This window comes from Gavia stellata, chromosome 24 (genome assembly GCF_030936135.1).
Source record: "Gavia stellata isolate bGavSte3 chromosome 24, bGavSte3.hap2, whole genome shotgun sequence".
NCBI lineage: Eukaryota > Metazoa > Chordata > Aves > Gaviiformes > Gaviidae > Gavia > Gavia stellata.
The window spans coordinates 267,293-282,315 of NC_082617.1; the positions used below are offsets into that span (position 1 = coordinate 267,293).

Below are 15,023 nucleotides of genomic sequence, written 5' to 3' on the forward strand. Positions count from 1 at the left end.
GGTGGCACTTGAAGAAGAAAAGCCTTTTGACCAAAGGCATTTGTGTAACTCTTGCTGGTGTTTTGCATTTCAGCTGACTCCCTCGGCCTTCCTGAAGGAGATGTCTCTCACCACGGAGCAGAGGCTGGCCAGCACTCGGGAGATGAGGCGGCCCCGGATTATCCAGCTTCTAGACATGAGTGAAACCTCCCATCAAAAGGTAGCCTTTTCCTGCCCTTTTCCTTGCTGTTGGTGACATTTGAAGAGGGTGCGTGCTTGTGACAGGCCTGCCTCCAGCTTCTCTGAATACCTCAGTGACTAGGTCCTGTTGTCCCTTCCAACTCCCGAGTGACTAGCGATAGGACAAGAAGAAATGTCCTCAAGTTGCGCCAGGGGAGGTTTAGACTGGATGTTAGGAAAAATGTCTTTCCGGAGAGAGCAGTGAAGCATTGGAAGAGGCTGCCCAGGGAGGTGCTGGAGTCACCATCTCTGGAGGTGTTCAAGGAACGTGTGGACGTGGCACTGCGGGACATGGTTTAGTGGGCATGGTGGGGTTGGGTTGATGGTTGGACTTGATGATCTTACAGGTCTTTTCCAACCTTAGTGATTCTGTGAACTGGTGGTGGTGGTGGAGTTCCTTTTGCTGGGGGAAAAGTAAAACATTTTTCCCCCATGAGGCATTGAAGTCCTGATATGCTTAGTAGCCAATACGAATAACCTCTGCTGAACTTGGTGGGTTTTGCTGGAATTTAGCTACCAGTGCTAAAGCCCGATACTGGGGGAAGGCTGGGGCAGGACACCAGGGTGCGAGCTTGCCATTTTCCATCCTCCTGCTGAAATAGTCGCATCTCGCTTCGGTGCAGTTGCTGGCAAATGCTTGGGGTCATAGGACTCCCTCAACGGTGGCAGCATTGGCCTTTGAAAGCTGAGGGCCTACGGTAATTATTCAAGATTTAACAAAACCAATTGCATTAATGCTTTGGGTTGGAACTATGTGTGGGACCCTTGCAGGGTGTTAGAAATTGCAGGCTGCCAGATATACAGGGGAATCACGCTGGGCAGAGGCGATGTGGAGGTGCTTTATCTGGATCAATGTTTACTTTAAAGCTGCTTTTCTTACAGGACTGCTCAGTACAACGCGCAGTCCAAATGGGTAGATTGCTGAGGTAGGCTGTTGAGTGGAAAATTGCCAGCCAGAGACCTGTAACGAATTGGTTAAGGATTGCCCTAGACAGCACGGGAGGTTGGGAATGCGTCAGACGAGTGCACAACTAACTGGCAGTGTGCCGCAGCCACACATGGAGACCTGCCCATGTCTTTCAAGGGGGAGCAGTGCAGCTGGAAGAGGGGAGACAAAGCAGGGAGGAATTTCCTCAAAGTAATGCCTCTGCTCTGTAAGCATTTGCTGTTTGTGTATGTTTTCAGCCATGCTTCTGCAGTGGTGTTAATTAAGAGCAATAATAGAATACAGTAAAGCATCCCTTTTAAAGCTCATGGCAAAAGGAGATACCAAGTCCAGTCTTGAACTCAAGTTGCCCAGTAATGCTGAGAAAAGAGCTGAACCTTATCACCATCCAATGTTCCCCTCACATGTCTTTTTCCTAACTACTGTTACTTTCTTGTTGGCCTTACCTCCTCTGGTACTGTTCTCTTCTTACTGATTTCTAGGCTCTATATCAAAAAATGATATCTGGGGATGTGTGGGACTTGGTCTCTCTGTCTCAGAGTAATGATCATCCCGAAATGGTTTCCCACGGAGTCTCACGTAAATTCTTGGGTTTCGCTTTCTCCATGAGCGCTCATGGCTCTTTCAGTAAGTGCTCCGGAGCTGTGTGACCCTGTTAGCACAGGGCTCTGCTGGAGGTAAGCGCTGCCTTGCATTTTGGAGAAGGAAACCTGGAGAAACACCTACCAAAGGAGCTTCTTAGCTTGAGCCCGCTCAGCGTGGCCCAGAAACTTTTGCTGAGCTCAGAACACAGGTGGGTGAGCTCCTGTTTCCCTAGTGTGAGCTGGGCAGACATAGTCACCAAGAGACTGTACTTCCCGGGAGATCAATGTAGGAATCTCATTCATGAATCTTTTTCCCAGCAGCTGAACCTCTCACTGCTCTCTCTTGCACCTCCAGTTCTCCTCAGTTGACCTGGACCAGAGCTTGTTTCAGCCTTTTCCATCAGAGGTGGTGTTTCAGAGCTACGTCCCCTGCGAGGTCTATGAAGCGCCGCTGATTCTGAGGAACACCGACAAGGTAAGTGCTGGGACGTGGAGGTTTAACGCCGTGCTGGAAGAGGAGAGCAGTGTAATTCGCGTGGTATACAGCATAGCAAGTTATCTGCTGCAGCGCAGCACGTCAGAATCAAATGTCTCACCACCTTTATTTTGCAAGCTGGTGGAAATCTTCCCATGCTGGAGATTCTCCCCCTGATTTTGGCCATGCGTTGGTGGTATCTAGCCCAAAGGAGCTTTTCTAGTCAGCATCCTTCCCCTTGAAATCCCCGGACTGAGGGGAATGTGGAGGGCTGTACAGTCCGTATCTGCCCTCATGCTTTACCTCGAGTGTGTATCGTGTCCTGGTGGCTCCTTGGTTAACCTTGGTTTCTGGCAGGGCATCTCTGCCTCTCACAACCTGTTTAGCTGCCTCTGCAGCTCACTGTCAGAGCACAGGGGTTGAGTCTTCTCCGCTTTATGCTGGAATAAGTTACAATTAGTGGTGTTAGCACTCCAGAAAGGGTGTTTTGAAACAGCAGTGGAAGCGGACTGATTTAGCAGGAGCAGTGGGAGGCCTTTAGGGGCCACTTTAGGCTCCTGCTAAGTTTAATTCAGTTCTGCCCAGGTTTTTCTAAGGCAACGTGGCTCTCTGCTTTCCCTTTGGAGAACCACAGCCCATCCACAGTAACATGCTCTTGAAGGTCTCCACCTTTACTTGAAAAAATTGTGATCGTTTTGAGATTTCCCAAGGAAGTTGAGAAGGGAAAAGTTGAAAAACGTCAGCAATTTTGTTCCACTGTAAAGAGGAGAATTGAGACCTTCTGAATTTCAGCAGGGGAAATATTTGCTGGAGTGAGGCATGTGCCAAGAGCAAGGTGGTGGGAAAAGAGAGGAGCGAGGAAAGGAGCTGAGTTAGAAGGTGCTCTGGGAGAGAATATTGTACAGGCAAGGGTTTCTCTTGACACGTAACAGTAAGTGTGCTGGAAGCAGAGAAGGGTCAGAAAAAGAAAGGTGTAATTAAAGACAGTCTTGTGTACTGAAGAGTAAGACGTATCCATGAGAGGAGGGCGGCAGGATGGGAAGATGGAAGTGTGCACGAGAGCAGGTGAATTAACCCCCTCTCCAAATCTCCCTGTTGGGGGAAACAAACAGGTGGACAAAAAAGCGCTGTTGGGGCATATGGCAGGTGGAGGAACAGCAAGAGAAGTCAAAGTATATTGTGAGATGACAGGTTTTGACAGGGACCCGGTTGAAAAGAAGCCCCTTTGGCAAGGGAGGATGCAGGCGTGGCCCCTCAGTTATTCCTGGAGAGTGCTGCGCCATTCCTGGTCTGGTGTTCAGCTCGGGGATATTGGAAAGATGCAGCGTGGATGCCCATGCCCCAGGGATACCATTTATGTGGTCCACAGTGATTCTGGGCACTCTTTGCTGTAGGTATCCTTTCCTGATTAAAGTGTGCCTCAGTTTCTCTTTCCCTATGGCTCTGCTTCATTCCCACTAAGTCTTTTGGCTTCAGTTGCTCCGTTATCCATGTGGCACTTCAAAATGTTTGTCTTTGCCAAGTACCAGCCAACAGGCAAACAGTTAATTTGCTCTGTTCCTGCTCCCTCAAGTGGAAAAGAACATCTGCATCAACATTTCTGCCTTTCCCAGTAAAAAATCCTAAACTTGTACAGCTGCACCTTGGGATTTGTATGCCCTGTAAAGAGGAGGCAATGTGTGAACTGTTGATTTTTTTTCCCAAAATGAATTAGTTTTGAAGCTAGTAAGACCTCAACCATTGGACAGTGCTGGTGTGAAAGTAAGATCGGCTCTAAGGAAAATCCTTGGCATATTTAAGTACACAAAGTTAGAGATGATAGTCCTAAGAGAGGTTATTAGATCTTACTTTCGTTGGCTTTTGATAATGTCCTAGAGAAAAGCAACATGTGCTCTGTCTCAGTTTTCTCACCAGTTTCCCAGATTCTTCTGAATCATACTGACTTATACTGCATGGTAGCCTGGTGCTGTCTGCTCCATCAAAATCCAGCTGACAGCAAAGTGTATTCCAAAGAGAGGCTCTGTAATCATTCAAATACAGAAGCGCTTTGCTACATACTTCCTGTTTGTACCTGTGTGTTGTATAAGTGCTTTTCTGTCTTCAGGCTGTTCCTCATGTCTTCTGTGTGGCTTTTGCTGAAGGTCTTAACTCATCTCCCAAGGGATTTGGTGACCAAAATGTTTGTCTGCAGTGTGAAATTGGCTCTGGGAACTCGCTGCCCCAGGGCATTGCTGGGAGCAAAGAGTGTTTGGAGAGTTCAGGACTGCCTGGGCCGTGGGTTATCAGGCTCGGGTGGGTGGTGCAGAATGAATCTCCACTTTTGCCAAGCCTCGTGTGGGTTCGTTGTTTCTCAGTGAAGCTGCCTGTCAGTCAAAATCACCTGTTTTAGACTTTCTGAGATGAGGTTTGGTGCTCAGGGGTTGATATCCGCGTGCTAGAAAATGCCTGTGTGCAGTCTCTGTGTTTGTGGCATCCCAGAAGGCAGAAACTTGCAGCAGGGTGCCTGCAGGGACTCCCGGGTGTGGGGAGGAATGCCCAGAGATCTGCCTTGCCTGCACTGGCAGCTGCCTGGCTACAATCAGCAGGCAGCAAGAGGCTCCGGAGAGCTGAGATTGGCTTTTAGTAATGAAACCACAGTGTGAGTCAGTGCTGGTCGTGTATCTCAGGGCAGAAAATGCTTTTGAAGCCCATAATTGATAGGCACAGCCTGGGGGGTCGTGTGGCTTGCCATTATTGTGGTAAGTTGACTGCTCTGATCTTCTGCATCAGCCTTTCCTTGTAGAGTATCATGCTTCTTCCTTGCTTCTCTACAGCCCCCTTTAAATTCTCTTAGCCATCTCCTTGTTTGTGGGGTTGTCCCTTTGTTTTCTTATGTTCCTCCTTTTGCTCCTCAGCTTGCTTTTATTCCCAGTAAGGCCACAATGTCTGTGGCCTCCTTCTCTTGTTGGTCTGCCTGCATGACTCTGTAGCATTGCAGCTTGACTGCCCCGCTCAAACCCGGTATGTTAGAAGTGAATTTCTTCCTTGCCCCAGTATAACACATCCTGTTTTGCCTTCAGATAATACATTCCCCCTTTAGAGGTGTGATGGCATGGATGTGCGCAGGCAGAAGCAAGCAGGTTCTCGGGGTTTGTTGACTATGTGGATGACTTGATTCTGGTATCGTATCGCCATGCTGCTGGTGTCTTATCTGCTTGGCACTTCCTTCACAGCAGGGCATTGCCCTGCTGCCTCTGGCCTGGAGCTATTTTGCCCCAGCCGAAGGGATTCAGGTCCACCCTTGTGTATTATGTGTATGTACCTCGAGAGGTAAAAGTGCTTTGGAAAGGTGGTTGAGGAAGGATGTCACCAGGGCATGGCTAGGTCTCTTCTCCTCGTGTTTCCACAACTGGCAAAGTCATAGTCTCATGTCTTTCCTGCAGGTTCCTCGGCTGGTGAAGGTCGTCCTGGAGAGCTCACCTTATTTCAAGTTGATCGGCCCCAGGGATGTGTACCGTAAGGTAGCACCTGGCATGCGTTCCACTTTCCGCATCCTTTTCACCCCTGAGGAGAACAAGGTGAGAGTGGAGGTGCCAAGAGGTTGGTGCCTTCAGGGGAAGCTGCACCTGCAGGGCCGGATTCAGACCAGGGCATCTGGTGTGGGTTTTGTGGAACTGTCCTGGTTTTGGTGGGGTTGCACTGGATCTAGAACTGGGGGAAGCTCTTTCCCCGTGGTGAAGATTATGCTCTCACAGGCTGGAGGCTCTTGTGTGTTTCAGACTGTTTTTATCCTTCAGCGCTGGCACATTTAACGTAATGTCTATTGGCTTCAGGGATAAGAGAGTCTACCGTCTGTAGTGGGGCAGCCTCTCAAGGTGTCGGTTTGTAGTATCTGTCCGTTGCTGCATAATTATGGGTTTGCTCCACTAATTATAAATACAAAGGTCTGTTTAAAAGTGACCTGTTATTTGGGGGACCCGAAGTAAGCCTGATCAGAGTGAGGACCACCACCTTTGAAAAGTGCAGTCACCTTAATGTATATCACGTTGGACACAGTAGTGACACAGCTGAGCGTTGTGTCTAAAGTAATTGCTTTTTTTGCATGCCGGTTGTAGTCCACACCCTGCTGTGAGGTCTGCTCCAGGCTGCAGCTGGTCACATCTTGGCATTGCAGGGTGCTGCTAGGCGCTGCAGCAGGGACTTGCAGGCTGTGCTTTCCCTCGGTGTGCTTTCTTGAGCATTCGTGAGGGAAGGTGCACGTGGAACAGTAGGAAAGTGGCAGGGAGGGGTGTTGATAAGATGTTTAGCCATCTCAATGGCAGGGGTGTAATTCTTATGGAAAATCCTAGAGGCATGAGTAGATCCAGAGAGCTTTTCTCTGTCTCATTTGGCAGCCACTTCCCTGCCTGGCTCTGGACTGGAGCAAAGATGATGCTTTTTCATCCCCTGTGTTTCCAAGCCTTGCAGCCATGCTGTTTCTGAAGATACTTGCCTGTCTGCGATCCAGCTGCGAGTGTAGGGGAGAGGGAGTGCTGTGCCCGTGGCAGGGAGCCAGCCTGGTGCAGAGCCACTGAGCTCTAGATGTCCTTAACTCAGCAGGAGGTTGGTGTGCTGCAGATGACATTGAGACATCTGCCTGGCAGAGCATGTCTAGGACTAAAGGGGCAGGTACAGTCTGCAGGCAGACCCCTTACCCCAGAGCCTGTGGGCAGTAATACCGGTGTGGCTGTGTCTTCATGTGTGTTATTGTGGTTGCTCTGTCACCTGGCGCCTATTCCGTGCCACACATACTTTTGCTTGGAGGTTTGAATACCAGTGCCGTGGCCCTGGCAAGTCTGATTCTCAGTGCTGTGATGCGAAGGGTCAGTGCTGTTACCTGGAGGCTTGTTAATACAGAGGATTTAGTACCTGGCACGGAAGGGAGGAAGCACTGCAGGCATAGAAAGACAGGCAGGCTGACTCCTTCCGCCAGCCCCCGCCACCCCTTAGCACTGTTTTTCGCATGACTTTGTTGGAGAGGCAAGGTTAGGGGATAGCTCTGAGCCAGCTGGTGTTTCTGCAGCAGGCCAGAGGTGCAAGATCTCTTTGGGCATAGCTGTTTTCTCATCTTCCATTTGCAGCTTAGGTTCAGTTTAACACTTTGTCCTGCCCTCAAACAGTATGGATATAGAAAACTGAAGAGGAAATGCCCTGTGGTGCCTGGCTCCCCATGCTTGTGAAATAATCTGTTCCTTTGGAGGGACTGAGAAATTATTTAACAACATTAATATTTAGGGTAAAAATTATGTTGGCCTCGGGCAGTTCTCCATGCTACCCAAGTGACACGAGAGCTTAGTGTCACTGAGGTAGGCTTTGCAAAGTACACTGGTGCCTTTAAAATGTGATTTATTAGTATAAATTAGTGTTCATTTTTGGGGTGGAAGAGGTAAATGGGTGCCCATGAAGGGCGGCAAAGTGCTGCTCTTCAAGTTTCGAGAGGCAGCAGAGCAACACGTGAACATCACCACAAGTAGAAGTAGGGTGAGATAACTGCCAAGAGCACTGATGTTCAATATTTTGTCCCTTGTCTTGCCCTTGAACAGGTGAGCATCTGGAGTAGGGAGCTCTGCCAGCGAGAGGTTCTCCGCACAGCTTCGGCGACAGCCTGGCGGGTTTCTGCTGAACTGGGTTTTGTGCCCCGTGCAGGGGTTGTGCAGGGCATTGGGAGAGGGGTGCGTGCTGCTCAGTGAGGAGCACGTGGGGGTTTATACAGCCGAATCAGAATTTTGTACAAATCGAACATTTTGTCTCGTCCTTGGTGGAGGGTGAGTCAGCGAAGTACCCAAGTGCTGTAGCTCAGCTAGAAATGCATCAGTAGCGTGGTCAGGAGGTGCACAGTACCTTGAAAACCCCTTAGCGAAGAGGCAGGCTCTGGGAAATGGTTCTGTAAAGCCACCTGCGTTGGGCTTGCAGTTGCTGGCATGCAGAATATCTGTGGCTTAGCTGTGGAAGGCTTATGAGTGCTCCCTTGGCACAACCTCTGCGTCTCTGCTGCTCCATGATCCATTGGGATTGTGGACAACCCAGTGAATCGGGATGCAGGTACAAACCCCTCTGTCAAGGTTGGCGTGTCTTCCTGGTGTGGAGCTGGTTTCTATAATTCTCTTGCTTTGAATCTGTTCTTCCCCAGGGTACGTCTGACTTCAGTGAAGTCGCTCACGATTCAGGGGAGTAAAATTGCAGCTAAGCCCTAACTAAAAGGACCATGGGAGTTGTTAGTGGCTGAAATGCCATGTGCCATGCAGGCCTTCCTTGAAAAATGAGCAGTTTCCTATTGTCTCGCAGTCATTTGGGAATGTGCCACGTGATTGGACTGTCAGAAAGTGAAGAAATAGCTGACATGTCTCTTTATTGGCACTTGTGTTACAAATATGAAATGCTAATTCTTCTGTTGGGCAACATATGCAATTAGTTGTTCTTGCTGCTTCTGATTGACGCATTTCTGGTTTATGGCTCCGGTTGTACAGCAGGGGTGTTCTCGTGCCACCTGTGTTCCCGGGTGTCCTTGCGCAATGGTCTGACAGTCTCTGGCTAACTGGAAACCATCATGGAACTGACTGGCAAATAAACAACAGCCAGAAATACTGACATTTGTGTGTCCTTTAGGCTTATCAATAGATTATCTTAAAGGAAGAAGGAAGGAAGATGACTATAGAACCACAGCACAGCCTATTTTGTTTTGTCCTCTTGCTCTTTTCACTGTAGCAATACAATATTTTCAGGCAATCCAAGTTCAGTCTGTAAGGTTTGCAAAATTCATTACCGATGCTCAGTGGAGGCTGAATTAATGCTCATTGATTAATATGAAATATGACAGGACGATGAGTTATTGCATTACTGAAATGAACTCCTTTAAAATTCAGCCCAGCCGTGTTAGATGTTTTGTAGCACACGGAAGCTATTCCAAGTATACTTTCAAGAAGACTCCGGGGAGGAGGAAAGGGGCAGAAGATCAAGGCAAATGGCCCTGTGCAAAATGAACCTGGAGCGAAGGGACTGATTTCAAAGCATCCTGTGACTTGGTGGCTGAGGGAGGCAGGAGGAGGGGTACCCCTTCTCATCTGAAGCCATCTTCATCCTCCAGCCTCCCTCCTCTCTTTTAACAGCCCTTATTTTCCAGCCTTGATGGTATCATGGTTTCAGCAGGGAGCTTGCCCTGTTTGACTTACTATGCTACCTCCTGCTACAAGGATCTCTTCTTTGCAGTTGCGTGCTGCAAGGAATTCAGTGAAGTGTTTAGGATTGGTTCTACAGTAAAACTGACATCCGAGTTTGCTGGCATACTGGGCAGTTAAGGCTGCTATCTCTGTGACAGTAATGAATGTTAGCCTGAGTTTGCAAAGAGCTTGAAGTGACACCTTTGATACAAGCCGTTGCTTTAATTTCAGCGGGTGCTAATTCAAATGCCATCGGTGATGCTTTGCAGGCCAGAGCTTGTAACTTACTGCTTATCAAAGGGGAGTAAGAGAAAAGGAACCATCGTACAATGAACTGTATTTTCCCTGAAATTGAGAGCGGAGCTGTATGAAGCATGAAGTGGTATTTTCATGAAAATCTATAGCCTGAAGCTGCATCTAAACACAACGGTCTTTAAAGCATGGAAGTGATGCAACCCCTCCCTCACCCAGGCATGTTTACTTAGAGACCTGGTTTTAAACAGCCTGCTAAGGGTTTGCAGTTGCAAAGTCAAACAAGATTTTAAACTGGCTTGGACTGTACCCCTAGACTGTGAGTAAGTGCATAGCAGAGTTGGTAAGACAGGGCAGTGCTGCAGTGGAGAACTGCAGCCTTGATCTTCCTCCAGGGGAGGGCGATTCAGCTTTCAAAAGCTTACAGGACCATGGATTCACAGCAGCGTGAGCAGCCAGCTTCTGCCTAGCACCCCTCTTTCCTTGATTTCCCCCTCCGCCCCGTTTGGCCTGACGCTGCATTCAGCTTTGCTGCGAGGTCCCACTTTGGGGTCCTAGAGCGCGGTTGAAGGGTCAGCACGTGCTGAAGTGCTTTGAGTCAAGCTTTGTAGAGGATGCACGGTCCCAGGTTGTCCCTGGAGAAGGGGCTCAGCACACAACATGCGTGTATGTGAATGGCAAGAGGCAGCTTTCTCTCTCAAAGGTCACGGTTGTCTCTGCGAGGCCAAATCCTTGTTGCTTTAGCCTTGTCTTTGCAGACCTGGAGAAGTCCCTTCCCCAGGCGCTGCTGTGCAGGCAGTCCCAGTGCCCCTCACTGGCAACGGAGCTGGGAAGGCTGGCTGTGCTTGCTTTTGGGGGGGCGTAGCCTTATCCATGGGTCACAATGCCTTCAGAGGTATACCTGCTCCAGCGTGGCCTTACCCACAGCCACAGTCCCTTCAAAAGTAAACCTGCTCCAACATGGCCTTTCCCATGGCTGCAGTCTCTCCAGGGGTGTACCTGCTTTCTTGTAGGCTTATCCATGGCCTCACACTTTGAGGTGCTCCAGCATGACCTCATGCACAGCCGCTGATGCTTCCAGGTGTACCTGCTGCAGCATGGACGTATCCACAACCACAGATGCTTCGAGGTGTACCTTCTCCTGCGTGGGCTTACCCTTGGACCACAATCCCTTCAGAGTTACACCTGCTGTGGCACAGACATAACCACGGCCACAGACGCTTCGAGATGTACCTGCTCTGATGTGGGTTTATCCATGGCCACAGACGCTTCGGGGTGTCCTGCTCCCACATGGACTCATCCACAGGTCACAGTCCCTTTGACTCGAGTTCATACTGGAGTTCCAGCATGTCCAGTACAGCAGCACAGAAACAGCAGCGATGCCCTGGCCATCTGCCAGCCCAGGCGCATGGCCATTGCTGTTATCAAAATGTTCCCAGGCATAGCAGAGTAAGATGATAAGCAGTATGGCAGTACAGCAAGCAGCAAAAGCAAAAAGCAGCCACTAACGAGCACTAGACTCTAATAGACAGTAAGGCAAGCAAACCCCATGGCAAGCACAGGAGCCTGCCGATTAATAGCTAAACAGCAATAACAGCTATAAATTTGATCTAGCACATTCCAATCAAACCTGTCGTTATCTTGAACCCTTCGAGCCCCACGTTGGGCGCCAAAAAAGGACTGTCGTGGTTTAAGCCCATCTGGCAACCAAGCACCACACAGCCGCTTGCTCACTCCCCCCAGGTGGGATGGGGGAGAGAATCGGAAGAGTAAAAGTGAGAAAGCTCGTGGGTTGAGATAAAGACAGTTTAATAGGTAAAGCAAAAGCCGCACACGCAAGCAAAGCAAAACAAGGAATTCATTCACCACTTCCCATCGGCAGGCAGGTGTTCAGCCATCTCCAGGAAAGCAGGGCTCCATCACGCGTAACGGTTACTTGGGAAGACAAACGCCATTACTCCAAATGTCCCCCCCTTCCTTCTTCTTCCCCCAGCTTTATATGCTGAGCATGACATCATATGGTATGGAATATCCCTTTGGTCAGTTGGGGTCAGCTGTCCCAGCTGTGTCCCCTCCCAACTTCTTGTGCACCTCCAGCCTACTCGCTGGTGGTGAGAAGCAGAAAAGGCCTTGACTCTGTGTAAGCACTGCTCAGCAGTAACTAAAACATCCCTGCTTTATCAACACTGTTTCCAGCACAAATCCAAAACACAGCCCCATACTAGCTGCTATGAAGAAAGTTAACTCTACCCCAGCCAAAACCAGCACAGGGGGATTGATTCCTTGGGCTCTTATTTACGTTGCTGCTGATCTGCTCCTTAGCAATGACAATGACTTGAAAATTATTTTCTTTTACTTCCCTCAAATGCCTCCAATTGTTGAAGTTTTCTTTTTTCTTTATCCCCCTGCTGATCTGAACTCCTGCGTCCTCCTCTGTCTACCTGGCATCTGGAAGGGAGAGATAAGTCAGTATGGCATGCCCAGACTTAATAAGGCACGCAGATTTCAATTGGATTTACAATGCCTTTGTTACAGTAGTGTGGCCAAAATAACAAAAAAAAAGTAAATAGGATTCTTTATTTGCTAATGCAGTTTCTGAGGATCTAAACAGTCCAGGATGTGAAGTACCCAGCTAATAGGTGCTTTAAATTCACATGGACTGCCCATAGCTTTTATTTTAGAGGGCTTAGGCTGCAAGGTTGAGTACAAAATTGCTAATTCAGAAGGACTTGCTGAGGATGAAACACATTCCTGAAATGTGATCTTCCAGTCTGTAGGTCGTTTGCTGCAGTTCCTTTCCTGGTATTGTACCTTCCAAATATGAGAAGCAAAAGCCCTTCTGCAATATCCAGTGTGAGTATTTGAGATACCCAGAATAAAAGGTCCTTCTTTATTCTTTTTCCACCTTGGATGTGACAGCGTCTGTTACTGCAACCTTAAACCCCAGCCGAGCAGGCGGTTGGTAGGCGCTGGGTGTTAACTTTTGTGCTAAAGCTGTAGCTCTGTGTCTGTGCCTCGTCTGGCTGCTGTAGGTCCCTTGCAGGCTTGGAGAGGATGGGTATGGGAGCAGGAAATCCCAAGGGCATAGGAATGCGAATCTTGTCTGGTTGAGGGGGTTTGCTGCTGTGTGCAAATCCTAAATTGTCTGCTTGCTGCTTCAACAATTATAAAAATACCAAACGAGATAAAAGCACTGAGTGGAAAAAAGATCAGGAGAGCAAGTGAGTGATAAGAGGCAGAGCTTTTATCAACTGGTCACTAAGAGCTGCTGGAGGTAATGGCTCCTGGCCCTACGAATCAGTTTTACCACTGCTTTCAGCGGGGGGCAAGGTGATACTTCCAGCCCAGCTATGCCTGAAACAACAAAGTCGGTACCGAGCCCGCGATCGGGACGGTTTTCCGAGATGAATAACTCAATAAGAACTAGTTTGTTATTAAGCAGGCATTCTTTAATACAGCGCTGGGCAGCACTGGGGATTTGTCCACCACGAGTGCTCCAGCGGGTTAGCAAAGCACCTCAGTTCATATACAGAAAAATCATACATATTCATCAGAATTCTAAAAAGGGCGGTCTTATGTGGATGAGTTCCCGGAATTCATTTGCATAGTCCAAGCATGCGCAGTAAAATTAGAGTTAGGGTCTTTTCACCCTCTGGTGGTCGTTCATAGTCTTCCTCACACTGTCCGCTAATTGAACTTCGGGTTTCCGTTGTCCATACATGGTCATGGAATTGGCTCATCCATCCTTTGGCCTCGGAATGTTACAAAAGGGTCAGTTTGAACTAGTTCTTTGGCGCTTATCTTGACACAAACGTCTCGAGTCCCTGTTATCAATGATATACTCAGGAGGCATAATGAGCTACCTCAAGGCCCATTTGATATTGCCAGGAAGGGAGTTACACGTCTTGAAACATCCTATTATCAACTCTGCTCAGCAAATAATTAAAACTATGCAAGTAAAGCTTTTATGTATCACAGTAGGGTCTCAGCCAGGGACTGTCAGTGATTTAACCCTTCATTCATGCCACACTGTAGATCTGGAGATGGATCTGCTCAACCCTACAGCAGAATGATTTTGGTGATTGGATTCACCTCCCTACTGCTAAATGCCAGACAGCTTGAGGCGGGGGTGGGGTCTGTCTGGCTCTTTTCTGAGCAAGCCAATGACTGGGAATGGCAGAGCTGAGTTTGCTCTGGTCGGGATGTCTGACCTGCCTCAGGGAGGCGTGCTAGCAAGGCAGCAAGTCGCTTATTCTGGAGACTGTACAAAAGAGAGGTGATGAAGACATCAGTCATGCAGCGGAGAGGAAGCAAAGCTGTTTGCTGCCTCCCCTGAGGCTAGGAGGAGATGTAAAGGGAAATTGAGATTAGACAGAGGAAGAGCTCTCTTTAAGCCTAGGGCAGAGCTGGAACAGGCTGCTGAGGGCAGGGGTGGAGTTGTTAGTGCTTTCAAGTACTTGTCAAACATCTCTTGAGTAGTGTGGGTACAGAGCTGAGCCAGTTCTGGGGTGGGGAGGTGGATCAGATAACCTTTCAAGGGTGTGTGTCCCCAGCTTTGTCTCCATAATGCTATGGGAAGGGGTGGGAAATACACCTGTACCCTACACTCAGCTGATATAAACCAATTATTGTGTCCAACTTGTTAAGTATTTCACCAGACTGACTCTTGATCGTGCATGTGGCAAAGTCCTTCTGAAAATGTACCTGAGCATCTCCTGCCAAGCTTCAAGGAGGTCACTGCATTGCTGGGATTGGAGTTGGCCCTGTGGCACAACTGAGTTCTTAGTGGTGCCTTTAATAGTCTGCAGTGGTGATCAAGGCAGGTTCTTGTTCCTGCTGTAATCCCGTACATGAAATGACTCTATTTTGGTGCCTCAGAATCCAAGTGTCAGATGATTTTGTCTGGATCCGCCAGCTTGCTGGGAAAGCAGGTGACTCAAGGGGGTTGTTCCTTCTTTGCGAGTTAGCAGCCCTGTTCAAGTTGTGCTACTGGACTGAAAGGTCATTAAGGCAAAAAGGAGTATTATATTATTGAATGCTCCTGTTAGAGTCCTAGAAAACAGCAGCTTTCTTTCTGCCGTGGGGACGGTACTAAATGGACTGTGCTGAGATTGCTTCTTTCCCTGCAGGATTACTTCCACCAGCTCACCTGCATCACGGAAAGGGAAAAGTTCGTTGTGCCGATCCGAGCTATAGGTGCCCGAGCCATCCTGGACTTCCCTGACCAGCTGAACTTCGGTGTCTGTCCAGTCAAGTACAGCACCCAGAAAACACTGCTGGTTCGCAACATCGGGAACCGGGAGGCCCGCTACCGCATGAGCACTCAGAGGTAAAGGAACTCAACATCTTGCTTGTGCAAAACACTGTTGCGT

The 15,023-nt window shown here is 48.7% G+C and overlaps 1 protein-coding gene across 1 annotated transcript in view; it reads left to right on the plus strand.

The window, feature by feature from the left end:
* Positions 1 to 15,023, plus strand: part of LOC132319072 (hydrocephalus-inducing protein homolog) — a 45,956-nt gene that overhangs the window by 1,179 nt on the left and 29,754 nt on the right. The window contains exons 2-5 of the mRNA XM_059828818.1: positions 74 to 199; positions 2,105 to 2,224; positions 5,647 to 5,781; positions 14,781 to 14,980. Coding sequence (XP_059684801.1) covers positions 74 to 199; positions 2,105 to 2,224; positions 5,647 to 5,781; positions 14,781 to 14,980 — 581 coding nt within the window. The remainder of the gene's footprint in view (positions 1 to 73; positions 200 to 2,104; positions 2,225 to 5,646; positions 5,782 to 14,780; positions 14,981 to 15,023) is intronic.